General features: G+C 42.3%; 1 protein-coding gene across 16 annotated transcripts in view; it reads left to right on the top strand.

Annotated features, from left to right (window-relative positions):
• The window catches only part of LOC308327876 (mitogen-activated protein kinase kinase kinase kinase 3-like), a gene marked incomplete at its 3' end in the record, with an annotated part of 59,990 nt that overhangs the window by 25,017 nt on the left and 9,417 nt on the right, over window positions 1-25,556 (top strand). For 2 of the 16 annotated variants that reach the window (XM_080781479.1, XM_080781475.1), the window contains exons 12-32: window positions 444-560; window positions 4,380-4,458; window positions 6,281-6,339; window positions 9,407-9,469; window positions 10,863-10,915; window positions 11,522-11,560; window positions 13,642-13,713; window positions 16,973-17,024; window positions 18,138-18,534; window positions 20,818-20,918; window positions 21,352-21,393; window positions 22,848-22,932; window positions 23,054-23,133; window positions 23,389-23,449; window positions 23,543-23,660; window positions 23,968-24,026; window positions 24,162-24,265; window positions 24,474-24,645; window positions 24,874-24,942; window positions 25,132-25,224; window positions 25,412-25,482. In XM_080781479.1, the coding sequence (XP_080637605.1) occupies window positions 444-560; window positions 4,380-4,458; window positions 6,281-6,339; window positions 9,407-9,469; window positions 10,863-10,915; window positions 11,522-11,560; window positions 13,642-13,713; window positions 16,973-17,024; window positions 18,138-18,534; window positions 20,818-20,918; window positions 21,352-21,393; window positions 22,848-22,932; window positions 23,054-23,133; window positions 23,389-23,449; window positions 23,543-23,660; window positions 23,968-24,026; window positions 24,162-24,265; window positions 24,474-24,645; window positions 24,874-24,942; window positions 25,132-25,224; window positions 25,412-25,482 (1,986 nt within the window). Of the gene's footprint in view, window positions 1-443; window positions 561-4,379; window positions 4,459-6,280; window positions 6,340-9,403; window positions 9,470-10,862; window positions 10,916-11,521; window positions 11,561-13,641; window positions 13,714-16,972; window positions 17,025-18,137; window positions 18,535-20,817; window positions 20,919-21,351; window positions 21,394-22,847; window positions 22,933-23,053; window positions 23,134-23,388; window positions 23,450-23,542; window positions 23,661-23,967; window positions 24,027-24,161; window positions 24,266-24,473; window positions 24,646-24,873; window positions 24,943-25,131; window positions 25,225-25,411; window positions 25,483-25,556 lie in introns of all 16 variants that reach the window. The other 14 variants (XM_080781473.1, XM_080781470.1, XM_080781477.1 and 11 more) reach the window with 11 other exon arrangements.

Below are 25,556 nucleotides of genomic sequence, written 5' to 3'. Positions count from 1 at the left end.
CGGCTCATAATATGCAGATCTAGTACGTCAAACCATGTATCCGGGGTTTGATGAGGTCAGTGTTGTGATCTTCATATATGGAGTTCCAGGTGCTGATAGTCAGCTCCACGTATGGAGATCCATAATGTTGTACCAACTTGGTTAATTTGCAAGTCTGATTCGTGTCGTGGCAACTACAGTGGTTATCATGAGACTGTCACAATATGGCCATATATGGGCTAATGAGGCATAACAGGGATTCTATTATGGGCATTGGATGTCACGTGATGTCACGAGGCATGACCATATATGGGGGCCTGACGGACCAACAGAAAATGCACGTATATGGGGGCATGGCGGACCAACAGGAAATGCACGTTTTCATAGTAAAACACGGCTAAGGTGGAACATGTTTGACTATCCAGTTTTGATGGATTTTTGATGATTTGTCCGTCTTCCCACAGCATCCATTTGTGTCTCAGCCACTCAGCAGGACTCTGGCCATAGAGCTGCTAGACAAAGCCAACAACCCTGACCACAGCACCTTCAATGACTTTGATGATGATGATCCCGAACCTGAGGTAATGTCTTGCCTCTTACAAAAGCTGTGGCTTTTAACCGCTTGATCTCTAGCATCCATATTCTGGGCGGAACATTTTGCTGAAAATGAACTTGTAGATGGGCTATTTGCCATTAAGAGATTCTGTGTAGAGGGGGGGAAAGAGAGGACCAAGTGCAGAGCTAATCCTGGTCAAGTTTATTAAATCCAGAGGGTTTGAAATTGGTTGTAAAGTAATCCTCTGTGTCCTCTAGTTTTGCTGGTTTTCTGTCGTACCAGGTCTAGCTATGCATTTGATGTATTACCTCGTGTTTTCCTTGCTTACTGTAAATCACTCTGGATTAAGAGCGTCTGCTAAATTGAAAATTGTACCAACAGTAGTCTCTGCTCAGACAGCTTTAATAACAACGGACACGGACAAATAGAACCGTCTCCACTTCTCACTTAATCAGTAACCCTCATGTGGAGTACACTGGAGTTGTACAATGCAGTATACCAGCACAGCTGTTATCTGGAAAAAGGACAAATATAGTTGCTTCAGGACTCTTGTCTCCAATAGTATAGTACTGCAGGCAAGCTCATGTTGGGTAGTCACAGTAAGTAGAGGAAAATAATCCCACACACTGTCTTCACTTGAAGAACAATAAAATCTAAACTCAAGTGAAGACAAGTGTGCTGGAATATTTTCCTCTACTTATCAGTTCCAGTTATCCGACGCACCTGTCCTTTGTAGGTGTGCAGAAGACTTCTTCTTATGGGTAGCCACAGTAACAAATAACAGTATTGTAATACTTTAACAGCATCATGGAATGCTTCAAGCCCAATAGAATTAGTTGATGGAAATAACTGTTTTTCAGTATATATAGGCTACTGTTTTTTTTACAATTATTATTTCATTGTTCCTTTTCCTCATTCCTTGCCTGTACCTTTTGAATGATTCTCCCTTCTCTCAATCTCACCTTCTCTCTTTTTTTTTTTTACACCATCAGCCTTTTCTCCTTGTCCCTCACTCCTCCTCCTACTCCTCATACTCGTCCTCTTTAAGTCACTCGCCCTCCACTTCCTCCTGTTCCCCATCTCTTCTCTTCCTCTTTATTCACTTTCCTCTTATTTGTTTTACTTCTTCCCCTCCTCTTCCTACAATCTCCTCTCCTCCTTAGTTCAAGTACAGGGGTCATTTCTTACCCATAAGCCCCGGGGCTCGGCGTGCGCCCCGTTTTGCGGCACGTAGGAAGGTACCAGTGTGGCCTGTAGTGTCTGCAGTGATGACCTTCTAATATGGACAGGATGTGTGTGTGCTATTCCGAAGCCAGTCGTATGCAAATCATGGTTGGAAGTGACGTGCGCCTGCTTGCAAGCCATTCTGTAACTAGCTAGCCCACTAACGAAATACGGGCGATAACCTATTCCATCCACCACTGCCTGCCAACTCGGAGGGTGCTCTTGTCGACGGCGACGAGTCTCAACGCTCAACGCTGTCTGCGAGTGTGCTGACATTGTTGATTTGCATACGGTTGGTTTCTAAATAGCCTACACACAGACAGGATGAGCTAATATTGACTAGGGCAGTCAGCCACAGAACATGAATGGATAGATCATTTAATTAAAATGAAAATTAAATCAATATTGTTCAGTGGTTATTTGTCTGCTGCACTGAAGATCTAAGCCATAAATTGTTTTCTGGTTGGAATCATGGTGTGGTGCACAGCACTCTGAGAACTAATGGGTTTAAATGGCTAAGAAGTCATTACGTTAACATTCCCATGGCAGTTGTGATGAATACTCGAGAATGTCTTGAGTCTCATCATCTCATGCACTGTCCATGTGTGCTCATTTCCATTGGAGTTTCATGGCTGCCATCTTGCCTGCACTGACAAAATAATCGAGTACTGAGACTCCAGCAAGACTATCCAGTTCAGTTCTGTAACAAGGAAGGAGCACATCAGAATCCTAAGTGGTGGTACTCGAACGCTTTCATTTTCTGCCTCTCTGTTAAATTATCACTGCAGTATTTTACTGTTAAGGGTCATGAAATGGCTGCCTCCTGTTTTGATGTGGCGACCCATCCCAGAGTGCAGAGAACGCCAACAATCATTCTGCAGTTGGTGATGCACTCTCTACACTTTAAAATCCTGTCGGTTAATTTAACTCTTAGAGGAAAATGAACAAACATTGAACATTGTAGAAATGGAACCAAATTGGTCTCTTTGTACAACAACATGGTTCATTACAGTGACTAACCCAGACCTGTGGAAGAGAAGGATGAACTTGGTTGAGGCTTGAAGTGATGCTTTGGTTTGTTTTGTCCAGGCCGTTTGAAAAGCAATGTGTGAATTTGACCTCTGCAATTATTTTGTGTCTCTGTACTGTCCCTTCACATGCAGCGGACCTGTTCATAGTGTGGATTTGACAAGCTTTAAGCATTTACTTTATGGTATGAATGTGTCCTGTATGCAGTCCTCCTACATGCATGGTTTGATGCCTGTGTGTGTGTGTGTGTGTGTGTGTGTGTGTGTGTTTTTTTCCGCGAGACATGGCCAAAGCATTTCCAGGGGTCCCCAGCCAAAAAGGTTGAGAACCCCTGGTGTAGACAATCGCATAACGTCAGAGTCCGAATGTAAATTGTTGCAGTTTGTTTATTAGAAGAGTTCAACCTAGTGGTATTAATTCATGCCACCATTGCCACGTATTTAAACTAAAAACCTCCATGTAAGTTGTGTGAAGTCCACAAGATGGTAGCACATTTCGTCAGGTCACCAATTTCGCCATAATACCGCCATGCTGGAGTGATCGAGTGGCCAAGATTTGGGGTATTGGAATTTGGCTTTAGAGAAAAGGTTTTAAGTCTGGACTTAAACACGGAAGTGAATGGTGTGTGCGCACGAAACAGGTTGGGCGGGGCTGAGCAAGGCGTTGCCTAGCAACTGGGCCGTTTTATTTGATAAGACGTCTGTGGACGTCTTAAACTATCCTTATATTTGTGTATATGGAGCTTGGGTGAGTTTACCAGAGTGGACTTCTTCCACTCCTGGCATCACAAAACATGGCGGGTTGGATTTATCCAAGCCCCCAGTAAGGCTATCCAACGTTGAAGCTGCCACTACCTACTGGCGAAATGTGGAATTGCAGCACTTTCATGGAGGTGGACGGACGTTCATGACGTCACGTGCGTAAGCCCTGCTAAGCTAATACTTCCACTCGATCGAGCCATTGAGTTATAATTGTACTTCCGGGTGCTTCAAAAAGCCACTGAGCAACATCTATTGAAATGAATAGCGAGGGGGCGGGGGCTAATGCTCCGGTTCGGTCTCTATCCTTTTATTACTCTATGGATTTATCAGTTCAGACAATGATTCCCAAAATAAATTGTATATCATATATATATATTTTTTATGAGAATGCCTAATTATAACATAGGTACTGTTTTTCATTCATTTGATTTTACTGCGTTCAAAGTTATCTGTTTTCCTGGCTTTAAGGGTTTCCCTTTTAGGGAAATGTTTTGGCCCATGGCGTCACGGCCAGACCTGCTAGGTTTCTGCCAGGGACATTGAGGTGTTGTTATTGTGTCTTGGCTGCATTGTGTTGCCATGGTTCAGTTGCCTGGTGACTGAATGTGGACGACAAAAAAAACCAAAACATATACTGTACATTTCGCTGTGTCATCGAAATCGCACAAACAGGAAATACTCCTAGGTTGTTCACTTCTTACTGTACTGTCCCATTGAAAACGACCAATGATCCAATGATAATTCTGTGAACATTTTTGTGGGGTTTTATGCATGATCGTACTGCTGCTGCCCTAACGTTTGGTTTGTATGTTCCTGTTCTCTCCTGCCAGTCTCCTGTCTCTGTTCCTCATCGCATTCGTTCCACCAGCAGAAGTACCAGAGAAGGAAAGACGCTGTCAGAGATCAACTGTAAGTGTGTGTGTGTGTGTGTGTGTGTGTGTGTGTGTGTGTATATCGATTTATCGACTTCATTAACACGAGTCGATTCAGATTATGAGAAGTTGAAAAAATAAAATAAAATAAAAAAGGTTTTCCCCATATCATATTTTTTGTTCTGTGTGCGTGTGTACATAATTCAAACTGTAGCATTGATTATTGTCACGGACAGAAGTCATTCTTTCCCTTTGCATATATGCACCAGAGCGCACTCGCCTATTAGTTTGCATTGCATTCAGAACGCGCCCTTAATTAAAAACCAACTGCAGCATACATGTGGCTCTCAGTGCGCAGTGTTGAAGTTTGAACTGCGCTGTGTCAGAGAAGTAACAGATAGAAGCGCGCAAACTTTATCCCCAAACGATATCTCCCTCACCTCACCTCCGTGCTGGAAATAAAACGTCTTCGAGGCTACATCCGTGCTGACGCAATGACTGTCCTGTTTCGGGTTTAGCTTTACGCGTGGGGCACATGAACCTCTCCTTCTCCGGTCAGTGTTTGTTGGTTGTTTATTTGCATGGCTCAGAAAATAAGTAACAAACTAACAGAACGTTATCGAGTTGTTGGAGGAGGAGAAGGTTCACGTGGAAGGTAATGCAGATTGTATTCTGATGATGTGCCAAACTGCTGCTGTGATGATAATAATAGACCTATGTGTTCTATATTGTCCTAGCCCTGAAACATGATGGAACCATGGCTAATATAGTCCTACCTGGATAACATCATCTTTTCATTTTGACATGAAATAATAATCCTGTACCGGTACCGTGTAGCGTTTGGCTTCATTAACGCGATCGTGACAAAATAGCCTACAGCTGCTGCTGCCCGCAGAGCATACATGAACGGTATCCCCATATGTGCCCTCTCCCTACGCTCATTTTGTATCTCGGAGCTACAGAATGAGCGTAGGGAGAGGGCACATATAGGGCTAACATGAACGGTAAAGATTGGACAGTGCTACGCAACATGGAAGTAACACTGACTCAAAGCCGTTTATAAATCGGTGTCGGTGAACGGACGAGTCAACTTTTCACCGCCGTTTGGTCCCCGTCGTCCGTCCACCTCCCGCCACCCACAATCGCAATCAGAACCGTTTTCAAAGACACGAGTAGGATATAAAGGCAGCCTGAAAGGCAAGCATTTGCATTCCAATGGGTGATTGAGCGTCGCGCTCTACACGCAACGGCCATCAGGGCTGGTGTTTAGTTTGTCCTCTCTCTTTTCTCAGTGTTTTCAAATGGATTTTTAAACGACGCAAAACTTGGAATTCCCCTCTCGCGTACCAGTGGCACGCGGACCGGCAACCTCCACCCGCCCCTGTTAAGTACCCCCCGCGTCCCCGCAGACCCCCAGGAACGCGCCCAGGGGACCAGCCCGGTTCCGACGAGCTGCCCCGCGTCCGAAATGGTTGAGAAATGACAGTTACAGTTTGGGGGTCCCTGTACTGTACTGTCACACCTGAAATCATCATATATACAGTTAATATGTGTTAATATGTTAGGCTGCATAACAGTGACACTTGGTGGTGAAAACCAACCAAATGCTCGGACACAGCCAGGGACGGACCCAGGGACGGACCCAGCCACACACATAGCTGTCTATAGGAGTGGTTGCACCACAAAAAAATATGCTTACTTCAATTTCTCTTTGACGATCTTTCTGTCAAACAATTACAAATGATCTGGTTATCTGTTTTCTTTTCCTTTGCATAAGCATATCACCCATTTGATTCCCCTCCTTCGTCTTCATCTTTCACTTCTCTCTCTCTCTCTCTCTCTCTCTCTCTCACACACAGTCGGTCAGGTGAAGTTTGATCCTCCATTGAGGAAAGAAACAGAACCTCACCATGAACCGGTAAGCTATTATCAGATGTGATAGTATGTGTCTTTGTGTGTGTGTGTGTGTTTACCCAAATGCACTATATCTAATTTGAGAGTTTGGAGTGTGTATAATCTAATTTTGAAGAGGTGTGTTTGTGTGTGTGTGTCGTGCACGCATGTGATTCCCACTGCACAAGACGTTTATCAATCTGTGTTGGAACACTTAAACCCATTCACACGATACACCTTGGTGGGATCATAAGAAGGCTTCTCGGGAATGAGATGGCTTCTTGGGAACTTAACAGACAAATTCCCTTTTACCTAATAATGTCTGTCTTGACATGACATAATAGATTTCAGGGGGGCACTTCATGACTGACTACATGAATCCAGGTGAAGGCTACAATACCGTTTTTCATTTTAATTGTAAAAATGTTAATGTTTAGTACATTGACTTTGTCTCATGGTAGACTGATATCTGTCTGGACGAAATATCTTTGTAATATATTGAAATATACAACATTGGTATCGGCAATTATGCAGCGGATGTGCGGATGGTACTTACATCTACGTTTTTCAAATTGATTAGAATTGAGTTTGACTAAATATCTGTCAAAATATCAGGCAAAACTCTAGGATGGGCTGGGCTCATCTGGGCTTACCGCGGACCATCTTCCAAAGCATACCGTAGTTTTGGTAGATTGTTGAGGAAGCCACTAGATTCCATTCAGTACTACTTGAATATCAACTTGCAGAGAGGCTCAAACTTGATTGAGATAATATCCAGCACATTAAATATCATTGCAGACAGGTGCATCGGAGCAGGCAACCAGTCCCGCACACTGTCTTCACTTATATAGCAGTAGTGTATTCGGCTACTGAGAAACACAAGGTTTCGGTCTCACGACCTTCATCAGTTATCTCTCAGGTGTTTTTCGTCAAAAGTTCTTTGACAATGTTGTTTTAATGCACTTTAATGTGCTTCTTGATTTGGAAGTTGTAGCTGAAAAGATCCATGATGCAATGATTAGCCAAACAGCCGACTTGACTAAATTATTGAGGTATAAGTAGTACCATTTTATTGACTATGGAGAGTTTTTTTTTTAAAAGCCATTAACGATAAAATTGTATCATTATTTATATATGATGTATGGCAGAAGTTGTGAATATTAATGTTCAATATGTGGCAGAAGCTGGGAATAGACGTCTCGACACGTGACATGATGGGTAAATATCGATGAGGTTTTAAAGACAGCTTAACAATATGTCAAACCAGGCAAACTCCGGTAAACCAAGTATATATACTATAGGGTTTAAGTGGTTAAAGAAGGAATCGGACTATGCAAAGGGTCTCTATATTAAGGAGTGGATCCTGACACGTACCGGAAGCTAACCAGTTCATTGGATTTCCTAGGGCTGCACGATTATGACTAAAATAATTAATATCTTCGATGTATTTAGACAGCCACTGTGAGGACAGAGAGAGGGAGAGCATTGCTTTAATATATAAATTAATAACCAACTTAGAATGAGCATGTGAATATTCAGTTGATGTATCAAGATATCACAGATGTCTTTTGGATATGAGACATTAGGCGACAGTGTTTCTGATCGCAGTAACGGCCGTTTGGAAATCTCCATTTCGGTGAGGAGAGAGATTCTGTTTCTCCTGCATCTCCTGACATCATTATATGACTTTGGTGCTCCTGAAGATTTTAAGCTTGCATGCTTTCACTGCTTACACGCGAAACCATTGGTTTTGTCGCTAAAAAAGCATTCTGTAGGTCTTCAGCTCTCCGCCACTTGGATAGTATTGGGTGTCATCCCGGGAGCAATTCTTAACCCCATGTTAAGACCATGCGCCATAACGCAGAGTTCCGCTGTTAAAATGGGGCTCTCTGTGTCATATCTTTGGTCAAATAGTATGCAACGGTCCTGTGGTTCTGATGGATGAGAGAGATGGATTAACAATGATCTGGGTATTAGTGTGATACTTTAATTGTAATTGTGAAGAGATGAAGGAAAGGGGCAACAGTTGATAAAGTAAGATTTTGAAGGAAAGGGGCAACAGTTTTCAAAATAAGATGATTGAATTAAATGCCATCATCCACAATTATATCATTTTGAAACTAAAAAAAAAGGGGAAAAAAAAGATTTTAATTAATTGTGCAGCCCTAGGATGACCATATAATTACAACGTCCCAGGTTTTGATCCCTGCTGGAGACGCTATGTTGCATGCCACCCAACAACTCCCACCCCTTACCTTCCCCTTTTTAGTCTTTTCTTCATTACTTTCCTGTGTCTTTACACTGTCCTGTCTAAATAACATAATACATAGGCCTACTTAGAATACACTGTCCTGTCTAAATAACAGAATACGTACTGTAGGCCTACTTAAAAATCTAAGGAAGGTGATCTTAATGTCCTCTTGAACAATTTAACTAATTCATTGGTTAATTGTCAGTTGTCACTAATGTCCATTTGTCTGAGTGTTAACTTGACTCTCTCCCACTCTGATTTGGATCTGGGATCCCATGTTGATCTCCAATAGATGTGGTTGAATGGAAGGGTTCATGTTCAGTGCATGGTCACAGTGTTCTCACACTCAGTTATATTATATATTGATTTTCCCCCCTTTAACTTGCTTCATCATCACTTCTACAATATATCCTCAGGATAGCTGGAAGAATCTGCTCTTAAAAAAACACATTCCCTTAATGTTATTCATGAAAATTGTTTGCAAATTATTTATCCATTCACCTTATTCATCCCCTCTACCCATCTATCCAATCTCCCCTCTTCCTCTCAGCTGCTTATCCCTTCATCCCCTTTATTTTCATTTATTTTACTCTATGTAATCCCTCTCCATTCCTCTCGTCTTTCCGTCCTTCCTTCTGCCCATCCTTGATGCCCCCTCCATCCAGCTATCCCCCCTATCTGTCAATCTTTCCTTCCTCCAATCATTACCCAACCATCAATATATCCCCCTCTCTCTGCTATCTATATATCTCTCCCTCCCTCCCTCCCTCCCTCCATCCTGCCATCCATGTCTTCAGGTTAATAAATTAATATGAGGTCTCTCCTGTGTCTTGCTTAGCAGTGTGACTCTGAGCCTTATCTGGACTGTGTTGAGGAACTCTACTATACTGCAAGACCTAACCTGGTACTACTCTGTCTATATCTCTCTATATATATATATGCTTTTCTGCATCTCATATTCACTCACACTATGGCCATCTTCTCTCTGTCAATAGCATTCTTTCATTATCTCATCACTGTTGAATTGTTTTCTTTCGGTACTGTAGTGTATATCATCTGCGTCACCCTCTCTCCCTAGGTCTCTCTGTCCGTCTTTATCCATCTAACATTCACCTAACGGCCCCCATGTCTGTTCTCTCTGTGTTTCCAGCTTCTTTCCTTTTGTTTTCATAGTGGTGAATGTTGTCTGGTTGATGGCCAACAGTCTTGCTCACAAATGGTTGTCGTTTGTCTGTTATTGTGTTTATTTTCCTTTTTATTAAAGTTTGTTAGTCATTATTGTTTAGCTTTTTTGGGGGGTTTCATGTCAGCCATGATTGCCGCCTAACTGACTGGCGTTGTCATGGCGAACGATGTGATCTTCGGTCTCGGGTCAGGTTGTTTAATGTGGTTGCTTTGGGCCTACATGCTGAAACACGGAAAAGGAGTAAAGTGAAGGATAGAAGGGCTGTGAAAAAGCTCTCGAAAATGGAAGGATTGGAGAGAACAGGGTTCTGCTGAATCATCCAGCAACTCACTCTGCGCACGTGCGCACACACCACACACACACACACACACACAAACAAAAAAAACAGTATCATTCACACACACCTTCCTCCCTCCCTCCCACTTTCTCTATCTCACGTATTCATTCATACGTGCAGTCGTCCATACAGAGACACATTCGTGTCGCGCGCACACACAGACGCTCAGACAAACGTCAGCCATCTTGCCTGGATGCTTATTAATTTTTCTTTTAATACTGAACTCTTCCCTCATGTTTCTCTCCACAGAATGCCGCTATGTGCTCTGCTGTATGTCCTATAACATTATAGTTAACAAAACCGACGAGGTCTTTTGTCTATATTGCATGTGTGTGAGTCTTTGTGTGTATTTGCATGTGTGCTTGGCAATGCACACGTGTATTTTTATTCATGTATGTGTACTGTATGTGTACAAATTTGGTAATTTGATAAATTGCATTGTATTTATGCTGCATTTAAATATATATATATATATATATATATATATATATTTATAATTTTTATTTGACCAAAAGATGCTATGTGCAAGATTTGTTTAAATACCCCTCTTATGATCTTACCCAGCAACCAAAGATATGTTACCAGAGCCTCTGACTTTATACGTCAGTAGTAGTGGAAATGTTACCATTGTACTGTTTAGACGGAAAGAAAACATTTGGAATTTAACATTTCAATTGCACTTTTTAGTTTACGGGCACATAGCACCTTGCAATGAACCAGTGATGAAATGGTTTGTCACAACAGTAACTCAAAGTGTATTGTTGTTGTTTGTAGGATCTACGGTTGGAATACGGTCCCGACTCCCCAAGTCTGCTGGGAGGAAATAAGTAAGTCGACATCACTCCTTCTGTTGTTTACTCTCATGCATCCCTTGCTCTCTCCATCCTGCTTTCTGTAACTCTGTTTTTATTCTCACTTATATCTTGTTTCTTTGTGTCTCTCTTCACTGTGATTTGAGAGACATTCACCTCAAGTGGGATATTGACTTTGTGTTTATTTACGCTTGAGTGTGTGCATGTGAAGAGATAATAATTTATTTAGAGCAAAACTCTACCGTGCAGAGATGCTCTGGTAAGTGTATGCACTTGTGTGAATGTGTGTATTCATGGAAGATATGTGTGGAATAAATGGAATTAAATGCAGCCGAGTAGACTGAAGGATGCAGTTGCGGTCAGGGCAGTAGTGGGAATATGTCCTACAGTACATTCTGTCGAGGGCTGATGGGAATTATGGTGTGTGTGTGTGTGTGTGTTTCTTTTTCAACGCAGAATTTCTGTGTGTGTGATCACATCACAACGTGAATTACATGTGAAGGATTTGATTTGCGAAGCATATATTTAAAAATGGCCCGACGCGCTTCCTTTCTCACTTTTCTCCCCTTCCATTCACCTCTCCTCTGCTCGGCTTGTCTGTCCGTCCGTCCGTCGCAACAGGAGTCTTCTCAAATCTGTGGAGGAGGAGCTGCAGCAGAGGTAAGTCAAGCTCCGCCCACTTCCTGATCCCCACGGGTGTGCTGATATGCTGCCGCTTTAACCCCACCCACCCATCATCAGCCAATCACAGTTAACGGCGGGACTAATTCAGCCAATTCACACAAGACTAACGAGCTATACTGGCTGTCCACTACCACATTGATTGATACCAGAGTTTGGATTCTCCCGTTTGGTTTGGGTTTTTTTGTCTTTGTGACACTGGTTGACGCTTTCATTTTTCACTGGAGAACGCTGTGCTTCATTGGAGCGCCCTGCAAAGCATGGCTTTTACACACACACACACACACACACACACACACACACACACACACACACACAGACAGTCCCATGCATTCACGTGCGCTCAATTTCTTTGCCAAAGCTGCATTGTCTTTATTTTCAGCAGCATTGTAGTGAAATCGCTTGCCCCCTCCCCATAGGTTAAATCATGTGTACATAGTTTGTGTTTTGACGTAATATTTTTAAGTTACGGTATATATATTTGGTTTTATTGCTATGGCTCATGTAGTGATCCAGCAGAGTTAACTAAGTTAAGTGGATAACAGCTACTCAGCTATTTTTATACACTATTATATTATTTATATTAATATTTCTCTAGTTAGGTCACTTATTACATAGTGTACTTTCCCCCCCACACACTAAGGTATAGTAATGACATAGTACAATGTTGAAAAGGTGTGGTATTCCTCTTTTAATATAATTACTAATTAGTTATGTGATAATCCAGTTATAACAAATGAGATTCACACACACATAGACCATTAGACACTTTGTGTCTCCCTCCATTGGTGGGCAGAGGTAAGGGTTTCTGCTGTTTCTGACACCTAGGAAAAGATCTTGGGAGCTGTTCCATTCCATGAGCATATTGTATTACCTTCCATGTGCCCTCAAACACTAATCATTCACAGATCTGTATCATGGTTGCTCTTAGTCTATCAACATGTTAAAGTTGGTTTTGTATAATTACACTGCAGTTTGACAATAGAGGGGAAAACATTACCTGTTTTGATTAATCTTGTCCACTGTCCAGGTGGGTGGGCTTCCACTGTCCACAAATCACAATGCAATTTAGCCAGAAGATGTATCTAATCACAGGAATGTTTTTATTGTCAAATAGACTGCCAGCAGTACACCCAGTACTGCAGTATATCCCTCATCATGTGGTACCACCAGCATTTGACTGTGGCTTCACTGTTCCCTTGCCAGTTAGATTAAACCATATCAGTGAAGTGGAGTGTTTAAAATACATTTTGAACAAATTAAAGAATGAGGATACATGAGAAGCGTGCTTACGGAATGGAAGGTTCCTGTGATACGAGGAACCCTAGTCTGGCTCCAGCCTGCACATACTGTAGTTAGGTCTGTGAGGACTGGAGAAGGCCAAAATCACAGATCAGGCCACTTTATGGTTTGTTTTGGTTTAGACCTGTCGAGTGTCCTCAGATCTGCTAGAATGCTAGACCAACAGGGGCTTTAGTGTTAGTTTGTGGACCAAGCATCACTGAGCTCTCCCCCCCCCCCCCCCCTCCCTCCCTCTGGTGTCACCACCACTCTCCTCCCCCTCCATCTCTCCTTTACATATTATTTTTCTTACCTTTCTACTACTCTCTGTCTATCCCCATCTTCACTCCCAACCTACGTTCTTCCTTCCTGGCCTCCCACTCATCAACTCCTACACCCTCATCCCTCCTTGACCCCCGCATCCTTACTCCTTTATCCTCCTGAATACCTACGGTATCCCTCCGTCCTTCGTTTCATCACCACCACAATGTGTTTTCATCCGTCCTCTTCACCTCCCACCTCTCCTCCTTCCTCCTGCTTCACTCCTTTGTCTCTCTCTTACCTGCTCCATCCGTCACTCCCTGCTATCCTATCTCACTTCCCTCGCTCCCTTCCTGCCTTTCTTCACCTCCTCTCCCCGTTTCCCCTCTCCTCCATTCTTCACTCCCTACATCAATACCTCTCCTCTCACTCTCCATCTTTACTTCTCTTCTTCCTTCCTATCCTGTCTCCCCTCCCCTCTCCTCTCCCTCCCATGCTATCTCCCCCTCCTCTCCCAGGGGCCATGTGGCACACTTGGGGGATGATGAGGATGATGATGATGATGATGGTGCTGATGAAACTCACAATCAGTAAGTCCCCCCCTCCTAGTCTGAGCGAAATCCCTCATCCCTCTCTCTCTCTCTCTCTCTCCGCTCCCTTGCTCTTCTCTCCTCTCCATGAGGAAGAGGAGGAAACGGGGGAATGATGAGAAGGAGCAGAGCGGATGAAGGCTTCCTTTCTTTGCCACAGTTTCATCCATGCATCTCTATGCAACGTGCTGCGCCATCATGCCACATAACGCCGTTCCTGTGTGTGTTAGGAAGCGTTTATACAGTGCCTGTTTTGACATTGTGTTTTCCAAGCTTCATGTGTGTGTCGGTCTGTCTCGTAAAGAAACACTAACAAAACGCCCTAATCTCTAACCTGTAACCATTGTGATGAAACAAGACACTAACGTAGGCTATTATACAGAATTAACATTACGATTATTCGGTGCGTCTGAATTACATTTTTAGCCCCACAAGTGGCGGTGATCTAAGAATGGCAATGTGAGTCCATCCGTCCATCCACCACTTTGTCCCAAAATCTCAAAGTTTACTGACTGGATTGCCATGGGATTTGCTGTGCGGAGGATGACCCCAATTAGGCATGGGGATCAAAACCCGGTTCTATAAGAACCTTGTTCAAAATCAATGAGGTCTGATCTAATCGAAACTTGCAAAATGGTCGATTGCCTAATGAAGTTGTTGAATTATGGTAAATTCCAAAGCAACTCAAGGTTGTACATCAGGTAAAACCTTATATACTCATTTCACACTACGTAGTAAGGCGGTGTCGTGTCAAAAACAAACCGTCTACAAGCTAACAATAAGGTGCTATGCTGAAGGCCTAGTAGATTGTAGGATGAACCAACTGATTTTGATGACCCAATGGTCTATCCTAGCGTCTCCTTCAGTACATTTACAATATACATTATTTGTTTACGTCCCTGTAGTTTTTGAGGCATGAAAACTCATATATGGTTATGTTCTTGGATAACCAAGCCTCGTGACCTTGACATTGTGTTTCTGTTTTTTCTGTGTGTTCCGACTCGGGCCACCATCTGTTCACCTGCGTGCTGTGTGTGCATGCGTGTCTGTGTGTTTGTGCTCTTATGCTGCTCATCTCTTTGCATCTATTTGGCGCCCAGCCCCTCCTTTTGTAACAGGCAAATGTCTGAGGCAGAGCATATTCTCTTTACAAAGAGAAACATACATTTATATATATATATATATATATATATATATATATATATATATATATATATATAATTAATTTAGCATTTGCGCAAAAATATCACATTGAGGAGAATAGTAGTGTAAATTGAGCTCCTGTCTGCTTATTGTCTCTTACAGAAACAAGGGCTTGGCTAGCAATAATGTTAACTGTCATGTTGTTGGTGTGGACTGGATTTTGAATTAATTGCTGGCCTGGGTTCATGTTCATTGGCACCATGTCAATGTCTATTTTGATTGTGTGTGTTCTTACCAGTGCTGCAGCTGTCACTCATGAACTTAGTTGCTCCATGACATCTGGGGCCATAAGGCTGTATTAATGAAACATCTCAGAATGATCAGTGCTGATCTTGGAACAAAAATTATGTTGGAGTCACTACTATATTATGAAGTCATTGTTGGTCGTCCTTAACAGACTGTCAGTGTCTGCATTGATTTCCAGCTACTAAAACCGGCACTCTGTGTTTCAGAATACTTCAAAATGTTCTTACACTGAGATCTTGATTTTGTCATTTTTTACTTTCCTTGTACAAGCTTATAGCTTCTATCTTATGGGCATAATGTATTAACCACTTAAACCCTATATACTTAGTTGACCGGAGATCCCCAGGGCTCCTTGTCGAAAACGATGCAAGCTCACAACGACTCAACGAGTTGCATTACGAGCTTGTAGATTGGCTACTTGGCTACTCGCCAAATATTTGCCCTCAGAATAGGGACACAAGAGTTCATGTGATTATAAGAAATGTATCTTAAACGAGACCCTTTTCCTCAAAAAGGTCTCCTAGTAAAAATAAAAAGAACATTGCCTAATTGTATGGTCTGTCTAATGGACACAGGTCAGCATCGTCACTCTGAGAGACTTCACACATCCATTTCATTTCATCTTATTTTATTTTATGTATTGTATTTCTTTCGTTAATTTTCTTATGCATCTTTATATTTTAGGGGAAATGGTTACAGTTCTCTTTTCAATATGATTTTATTGTTCAGTCCCACAGGATGAATTAAACAACCAATATAGCTGCCACTGCCAGTGCCAATGGACCTCAAAAAAGTGATTTGATGTGACCAACCTGACATTGTGATCTGGATAATTCCTAGCCCGGATGCTGTCCAGCTACTGATATACACAGTAGAAAAGACAGAGGGAGCCTATCAGTGGATTTACCAAGGCAGATTCTAAAAACTCCTTTTAAATCCTGACCTAAGTTTTCTGGAAAAACTTCAAATATTTATGTAGCACCATTCTTTTCCTTCTTTTTTTTTTTAACATTTTTGAATACTGTACAAATACATACTGTACAGAACCTCAAAAGGTGTTCCTGTCGAAGGGTTACAACACCAAAAGGGGTTCCCGCCCAGAATGGGTTAAACCCTGTACTTGGCGATCCCCAGGGCTCTATGTTTGAATTTTTCCTAACCCTTTTTTTTTTTTTACAAAAGTAAGTTGATAATTATGTATATTGACCAAAAAGATTATGAAAATTAAAGATGTAGTGCACTGGTACTGGGCGCTGGAAAGGCCTAAGAGTGGTCTAACGTCAGCTCACGTAGACCAGGAAGAGTGCAGTGTCAACAATGCAATGAGTGTTGCTGTCACATCATCTAGAACAAAAACCAATTGCACGATTGAATAGGAGTTCTAGTGTTAGACCCCTCTTAGGCCTTTCCAGCGACCAGGACCAGGACCAACGCCCTATATCTTTATTTATTTTTTAATATATTTTTTTTGTCAAAATACATAATTATCAACTTACTTTTGTAAAAAAAAGGGTTAGGAAGAAATTCCCCTTTAATGATAAAGACAGATTACCCCTACTCAAAAATGTCATATTTATGATCACATTGCAAAATAAATCACATTGAAATGAAAAGCGTAACCAGTTCCTCAGGAGTACATAATACTATACTAGGGTACTAGTATACTATTCTGGTTTACTAGTATGCTAGTGTATTATACTCCCATCACCTTTTAAACCCTGTCTGTTATATTAAGCAAAGGGCATGGGTGGCTTCTATGATGATGTCTGGTGTTTTGTCACTAAAACGCCAGCCTCTTCTATCCTTTCAGCAAATCAAGCACCATCATGAGGCCTAAAGTCCCGCCCCCACTTCCTCCCAAGGTAAGAACAACCAATGACATTAATTTTAATTCTGAGGGCAACTCGGAGCTTATTGTTTCTTAGTTTGGTCATTAGGTTACAAACTGGATCAATTCAAACTTAGTTTGGTCCCATATTCTAAGCAGGCTGATGGTGAATTCACATTTACTTAACAGAGATGAACAAATATAGCCGTTGTGGCGTCTTATTTTTGGGGCTCCAGCCTCCGTTATTCATCTGGTGTTGAAAACCTTATGTCTCTCTTCCTCACAATCCTAGGCAGAATTGTGGGTAGGTATATCACGACCATGATGAAACTCAACAATGGTGACACTGAAGGACTTCCCATTCCTGTCAGTGTGCCTTTTATTATCAAATTATCTTCACACATTTTTTTTCTGAGGCTCATTATGTCAGATTATCCCATTTGTGTTTATAATGGGTGACAAGCAACATGTCGTCACATTGGATGACGTTTAACACTCACAAAGGACCATTGAAGGGTCTATTCAATTTAGACTGCCACCCCTCTTTACATTTTACATTTTACATTTTAGGCATTTAGCAGACGCTCTTAATCCAGAGCGATTTACATTAAGCAAGAACAAAAAGGCATGGGAATACATCACATAAAAACATTTATCATGAAACATGCGTAAGCTAAGAAAGTAACAGTGGAATATCTATAATGAAACTTGTATATAAGCTATACATCTATACTACTATGCTATACATATGTACTATGACGTGCTATGACTACATACAATGCACTTATGCTGTCTACATAACATGCTATAAGTCTGTATCAGTCTTTATCGACACCTTGAAAATGTTTGGATTTAGCTCGACGCCACAATGATATTGAAGTAGAAAATAATTATCCAGGCTACCAAAATATTCTGGAGCTGCTGTACACACTAAGCTGTTTGCATAATGATGTCCCATTCTTTACAGACTGTACAGAGCGTTTCTGTGGGAAAAGACTTAAGTGCTTGAATTCTGAACAAAATGTACTTTGTGAATTTACTCTCTCTCGTTCTATCCATCCTCTCAAGCTGTCTCTTTTTCCCCATTTCCATATTCACGTCTCTCTCCCTCTATAAGTAAATCTGTGTCTCCTTCCTTTCCCTGCAGCCCAAGTCCATCTGCCCACCTCACCCACAGCAGCAGCAGCAACAGAAACAAGACGAGAGCCAATCACTCAGCGAGGATGACTGCGGAGGGGGCGGGACCATTAAGCGCTGCCCGGCTCCGGAGACGGCGAGCCCGGCCAAGGCCTCCAACGTGCCCCCGAGACCTCCGCCCCCGAGGCTGCCTCCCCACCGCCGCAGTAGCCTAGGTAACGAGAGCCCGCTCCCCGCGGAGTCCGCGGAAGCCGACTGCTCTGCTGCCCCAGGCGATGACGGGAGCTTTAGGCATTTCTGGGATTGGCTCCACGCGCCTCACACCGAGGAGGAGCTGGAGGAGGCGTGGGAGGTGCTGAAGGAGGTGAAAGAGGAGCAGGAAACAGAGAAGGAAGACGAGGAGGAAAGTAAGGGTAGTAGATTGGTAGACGACCTAGACTCCCCCCCCCCCTGCCCCTCTGCTTTTGATTGGTTGTCTCGTTCCTCTCATCAGTCAGTCCTCATAGAGTCTGGTTGGTTGATTGTCGCAGAGGTTTCACCCATCCCATTGGCTCCTGCTGAGTCTGATTTATTTGTTCCATCAGTCAGTAGTCGGTAGTATTATTTCTTTTTTTTTTGTTAATGTGGCAATTCACCCAAAATACAAACAATATTTTCCTCTTACTTGTAGTGCTATGTGTCCATCCATCTAGATAGGTTCCATGTGAATTGGAGATGTTTGACGTGAGCGGTCTGCCGTCACCCCTGTGCAATAGAATGGAACTCTAGATCTACCCCTGTGCAATAGAATGGAACTCTAGATCTACCCCTGTGCAATAGAATGGAACTCTAGATCTACCCCTGTGCAATAGAATGGAACTCTATAGATCTACCCCTGTGCAATAGAATGGAACTCTATAGATCTACCCCTGTGCAATAGAATGGAACTCTATAGATCTACCCCTGTGCAATAGAATGGAACTCTATAGATCTACCCCTGTGCAATAGAATGGAACTCTATAGATCTACCCCTGTGCAATAGAATGGAACTCTATAGATCTACCCCTGTGCAATAGAATGGAACTCTATAGATCTACCCCTGTGCAATAGAATGGAACTCTATAGATCTACCCCTGTGCAATAGAATGGAACTCTATAGATCTATAGATCAGTGGTTCTGGAGGCACGGTCGGTGGGCATACTTATGTAAAAAAAGACAGTTCTCATTGAAGCTGTTAACGTTGAGGTCTGTGGATTGTCTTGAGTAACTATAATCAGGATGTCTGTTTTTTTCTCTCTTTAGAATGTAATTATTTGGAACTTTGAGAGCCATAAACCAAATTGTATTGGGATGAAGGCAGATATATCCGTGCCCGTGGCACAAATCTCAAAAGCTCTGGAAAAAACTATCTGGATGAATTGATGGCACTCCACGCAAGAGGCTATTTTGTGTCAACTGCACACTGAAATTCTTCCCATCCGTCAACTCCTGTAGAATCTTATTGATTGTTTGTCCTTGCAATCATTGTATTTTTTTAGTTATTTTTCATCGTGAGGTCTGATTGATTTTCTAACCCAATCAGGTAACCCAATCAATCACTGACTAGTTTCCCCACAGACTCCCTAATTTCTATGAGAAAGAAAACACTATCACAGCCCAATAAAGAAAACACTATCACAGCCCAAGCAGTTCAGGAAACAAAAACAGGAACGGACACTTGATATTTCTGTTGGCAGAATTTCTTTCCCCCTTTTTTAGTTTGCTCTTGACTCCTGCCCACTGCGGATTTTTCCAGCCTTGACTTTAAGCACTTGAAACCCAGTGTCCATATGGGGGGAACATAAGCCCATCTACAAGCTCAGTATGCGTCGTGTCCAGTGACTACCGGGGTTTAAGTGGTTAAATGAGAGACAGCAGTGAGCTGCATTTAACAGAGCGACCAATGGATTTATCACAGAGTCCCGGGAGCTGCTTTTTATCACAGAGTGACCAGTGAGAGAAGTGCTGACTATCCATTATTCCAAAGGGCAAGAAGCTTAACCTTTTCTTTCAAATAGCTGGTAAATCCCTGGAATGTCCAACCACTTTTACCGTTTCACCCATCAAATAAATTATATGGGGGAAAAAAAAGTTGATCATCCTAAAGTCAACTTGTTAGCTGCCAAATTAGCTAGTCTTGTTGATAAAACAAACCCTTCGGCCATAGCCAGGAATTTACTGGCTGGTCTCGACTCTTAACTTATAACACCCTGACTTTAAACTTATTTCCAAATTATTGTGTGCTTCCTACTAGCCTGCTCCTTCCTTCCCTCCTTCCTCCCCTCGCTCCCTCCCTCCCGCTGTGCTCCCATTGGTTTGTATGCTGCCATGGTAGAACCCTGTCCTACTGGTACAGTGCATTCCGTATTCATCCAACTCAACAGTGGGGCATTTCTGTGTAATGTAAATGTGCTTTTGTGAGTAGTTTAGCAATTGTATTCACACTACATATATATATTTACACACACACACAGCCACACACCACACACACCACACCACACACGCTCTCTCGCTCTTTTTTTCTGGTATGTATATTGTTCGTTTATTTCTCTTATATGTATTCCCTGCCTTACATGCTCTCTCTTCCGCCCCATCTCCATTGATACAGTCATACACATGCTCTCTCTCACATACACACACGCGCGTGCTCTGAGTTGTGTTTGTCTTGTAGGTAATGGATTGCAGCATAATGGTGAGCGGGACAGCCCTGCAGACAGACAGTCCACCATGCCCCCTAGTGTCCCCATACGGAAAGACAAGAAGGACGTTCCAGTAAGCACAGCACAGACATCCAGAGTGACATTGTAGAACTGCAGTTATCTATGTCTAAAATAATACTTTGACTAGCTTTTTAAACTCTCAGCATAAACTCCTATTAACCCTTATTTATACAACATAAGCAATATGCTATAAGCAATATAGCATATAGTATAACGTATGATGACACCCAGAGATAAGTGTGGGCTTCAGGCAAAGTGTTAAGTGGGTCGATGTGTACAAGTCAAAGACGGTTAATATGATATACTTCAACTTCATATAATCCATGTATTCATGCGTTTCAAATGTAGTCCTACACCTGCCATGTTGGGGACCAACAGGTGTTGTAAACAAATTAATTAGGTTCCCAACATGGCAAGTGTAAGGCTACATTTTTAAACAAATGAATAATACCAGTGACTGACTGTTTTGTGTGTGTGTGTTATAGAAACCAATAAGCAATGGCCTTCCACCAACACCTAAAGTTCATGTGAGTATTATTGCTCTCTCTCTCTCTCTCTCTCTCTCTCTCTCTCTCTCAGCTCATTAGGAGCTCACAATGTGTGTTGCATACCGTCAGCCTCATCGCAGAATTGCCTAAGCCATATTCTAAGGTTTTCAAAAAAGTGATAAAAAGAAACTGCCTAAGTCCTCTATTGACTAACTGTAGGCAGATAGTGATTTTGGAATGCAACAAGCATTCTGATAGGCTGAAGACAAAGGCAATAAGGCAGGGTGAATCAACAGTAAGGAGAGTAGAGTTGGGCAGATATCATAATTTGTAAGGCTGTCCCCTAGACATGTTTTTAGGATTCGAGCTTCGGCAAGGATTTTCGAGCGGACGTCCGAACTATCGTCTTTAATGAAAAAAAAAATCCTTTGAGCAATGAGCACTGAACCTTCCATTCAGAGTGATTTTAACCAAGCTGCAACTCATTAAAGATCCTATGGGGGGCGACATTGCATAATGTATCGGTGAAAAAAAGGGATGATCTGCAAGCTCACATCACAAAACGAAACTCTGAGAAAGGCAAAATTAATCAGTTAATGAAGCTTATGGCACATTATATCCAATGCCTACAGTTAGGCCTCATGGATTTATTTATTATATTTATTTGAGCCTGGTGATCCGAGGGTAGTTTGCACCAGACTAATATAGTAAGAGAGTGGCGACACTAGCGTTGACTCCCATTGTAACAATGGAATGCGGAAGTGCTCATTCTATCTCAATGGGATAGATCCAGCCATAAGAGCAATGTTTGTAACTATAGCCCATAGGCACCCGCTTTGCGGTGAGATCAAAGCGTGTCGCTACTCTCCTACTCTACACTCTTGTTTGCACATAGATGTAGAGCACTGTGTAGTTTCATGCTGCACGAACGCAGCAGCAGCACGCAGAGGAAGTGCATGTCAGAGAGTACATTAATTTGGTGTCAGAATCTGGATTATTGTATTGCAAAACCTTAGCCGGACATTTTGCTGGACATTCTCATATAATATTTTTTGCAGTAAAAAAATAATACAAAACTAAAAAACAACTACACACAAAAATAACTTTCGAGTCATTCATTGAGGTTCCAGTGCCAACGTAACAAGCGATTGTCCGAACCTTTGGGGACAGCCTGAATCAATTTTGCCAAAATATAACTGGGGCAAATATGCTTGAAAACACCAACAAACAGGAGCAGTTTGGAGTTCAGTGTCTTGCTCAAGGACACTTCAATGCAGGATAAGCAGGGAATTTGACTGGAGATGTTCTGTTTCCTGGACAGCTAAATGCATTCAATAAGAGTTGGTGCACTGCTAGGATTGGTACAGGTGCTGGTCATAACTGTAATCTGCATACCTTGAAGGTGCAGTTTGAAATGTGCTTGGAAAGAATCTATGGAAACCAAACCAGCACAATGTTCAGTACCGTGTCTGACCACCTTCTCTCCTCGCCAGATGGGGGCGTGTTTCTCCAAGGTTTTCAACGGGTGCCCTCTGAAGATCCACTGTGCCACTTCCTGGATCAACCCTGACACAAGAGGTAACTAACCAGAAACCACTCATTCGCTGTATCACACATCACTTCTTATTGGGTGATTAATCTTCCAATCGTGTGTGTGTGTGTGTGTGTGTGTGTGTGTGTGTGCGCTCGCGCGTTTCAGACCAGTATTTAATATTTGGTGCTGAAGAGGGGATCTACACACTAAATCTCAATGAGCTTCATGAAACCTCAATGGAACCGGTGAGTTTGACCGTCAGGCCATTTCTTATGTATTTTGGGGCACTCCAACTGGGGCACCTGTCAAATGCTAGTCACGAGATGCCATTTTAAGAATAATAGCTTTACATCCTAGAGACTTAAAAATGGTTTGCCAACCATTTGGAGGGCATCGGTTTCCTAGACGTTTTAACTGTGGCATGAGCACATTTTGAATGATGGGCGATCAATACACTATCGGCATCTTTATTTGCTGTGTTTGCTTGTTTTTGTATTTAGCTCTTCCCTCGACGGTGTACCTGGCTGTATGTTATGAACAACTGTCTCCTCTCTATATCTGGTAAGAAATTTGTTATTAGTGGTTGCATTAATTGATGCTTTTGTTTTAGAGGAGGTTGGTGTTTTTGGAACCCTGATGTCTCCTCTCTTCTAGGCAAGGCCTCCCAGCTGTACTCCCACAGTCTGTCTGGTCTCTTTGGACATGCCAGACAGATGCAGAAATTACCAGTATCCATTCCCACACACAAACTGCCTGACAAGATGATTCCCAGGTAGCGACAACATCACCACACCTGACACACCACTGTCTCATCTGATATTATAGGACCATGACTGTTCTGATCTGATGTCAGTGTTAAGATGGGAAGAGAAAGGGAGTAAGACATACGTGAAGAGAGAAAGAGGTGGTGAAAGAGAAAATAAAATAACTACAGCGTGTTGTTTTGAAATGAGGAATAGTTTGTCATCCAAATAATGCTAATTTTTTCAAACAAATTATTACCCACTTTGATACATTTGTAATTATCCTCAGCTGAAATTCATTGTATTCACATTTATGTTTCTCTGCCTGTCGTATAGGAAGTTTACAGTGTCCAATAAGATTCCAGACACTAAAGGATGCCAAAAGTGTTGCGTAGGTGAGTCTCTCTGCTGAATCATGAATGTACTCTCTTCCAGATTTTGGATTGTGGTTTTGAGATTTCTTCAACTCAAAACAACAATCCATACAAAGCAGAGGATGTGATTGTTAACTGATTTTGTTTCTCACGCAGTGCGTAACCCGTACACAGGCCATAAGTATCTGTGTGGAGCCTTCCAATCCAGTGTCATCCTGTTGGAATGGGTGGAGTCCATGCAGAAGTTCATGCTTATTAAGGTAAATAGTGTTGAAAAAACAAGTACCAAACTGAAACAGCAGGCAACAGGCTATACATGCCAAAACACCAGTATCGTCCTTAAAGCACCTTCCATCCATTACAATTTAATTAACTACAGCACTCTCCTCCATCTCCCTCTATCTAATCTACTCTAATCACTTTCTCTCTCTCTGCCTCTCCAACCACTCCCTCTCTTCCTCCAAACAGAGCATAGACTTCCCGTTGCCGTGCCCGCTGGAGGTGTTTGAGATGCTGGTGGTCCCGGAGCAGATGTACCCTCTGATCTGCGTGGCCGTCAGCAAAGGCACAGAACTCAACCAGGTGGTGCGTTTTGGCACCGTCAACCCAAACGCCACCTCCTCATGGTTCACCGAGGCTGGTGAGGATTGCAGTGGTGGAAGAAGTACTGGGATGTGTTTGTTTTTTTTACTTGGGTGAAAGTAACTGTACCACAATATAAAAATATTGTTTCATAATTTGACTTGAGTAAAAAGTATACTAACAACAAAGTAAAAAATGCTCCAGGAGGCCAGAGGTGGATATGTTTGTAAAACCAGCCTTTAGATTAACACGTCATTTATTTCAAAATTTCTCTCTCGCGTTCCAGACACACCACAGACATGTGTGATTCATGTCACTCAGCTAGAGAGAGACACCATCCTAGTGTGTCTTGACAGTGAGTAACACACCACACTCACTGATGTTCATCCCCCCCAGTCTGTACATATTGTATGTACTGTGATTCCTCAGCGGATTTACCTCAATGTTCTCCCCTCTTCCTACTTTTCCTTTCACCTCTCTCTCTCTCTCTCTCTCTCTCTCTCTCTCTCTCTCTCTCTCTCTCTCCCTCTCCCCTCCCCTCTAGGGTGTATAAAGATAGTCAACCTTCAGGGCAGGTTAAAGTCCAGCAGGAAGCTGTCTGCAGAGCTCACCTTTAACTTCCAGATTGAGGCCATAGGTAAGGACACAAAACTTCAGCCCCTATGTGAAAATGAAACAGATACGCTTGTATTAAAAAAGGGGGGGAAATCCTGTAACGGCAGTATATTATAGTCTTTTGTTGGACTAATTTGAATTCATTTTTAAATAGTGACCTTCATAGTCATTAATAGTGCTGTGGACATGTCACATGTGTCTGTTTGCAGTATGTCTCCAAGACAGTGTGCTAGCATTTTGGAGACATGGGATGCAAGGAAGAAGTTTCAAGACAAATGAGGTGAGTTTGACCGTCTGTGTGCACACAAGAACATTCAGGATGTATCATCCTTCCTCAGACATGCATTGTGGCCG

This window comes from Protomyctophum bolini (genome assembly GCF_963924005.1).
Source record: "Protomyctophum bolini genome assembly, chromosome: 14".
Lineage (NCBI taxonomy): Eukaryota > Metazoa > Chordata > Actinopteri > Myctophiformes > Myctophidae > Protomyctophum > Protomyctophum bolini.
This window is presented reverse-complemented; position numbering and strand designations above follow the sequence as displayed.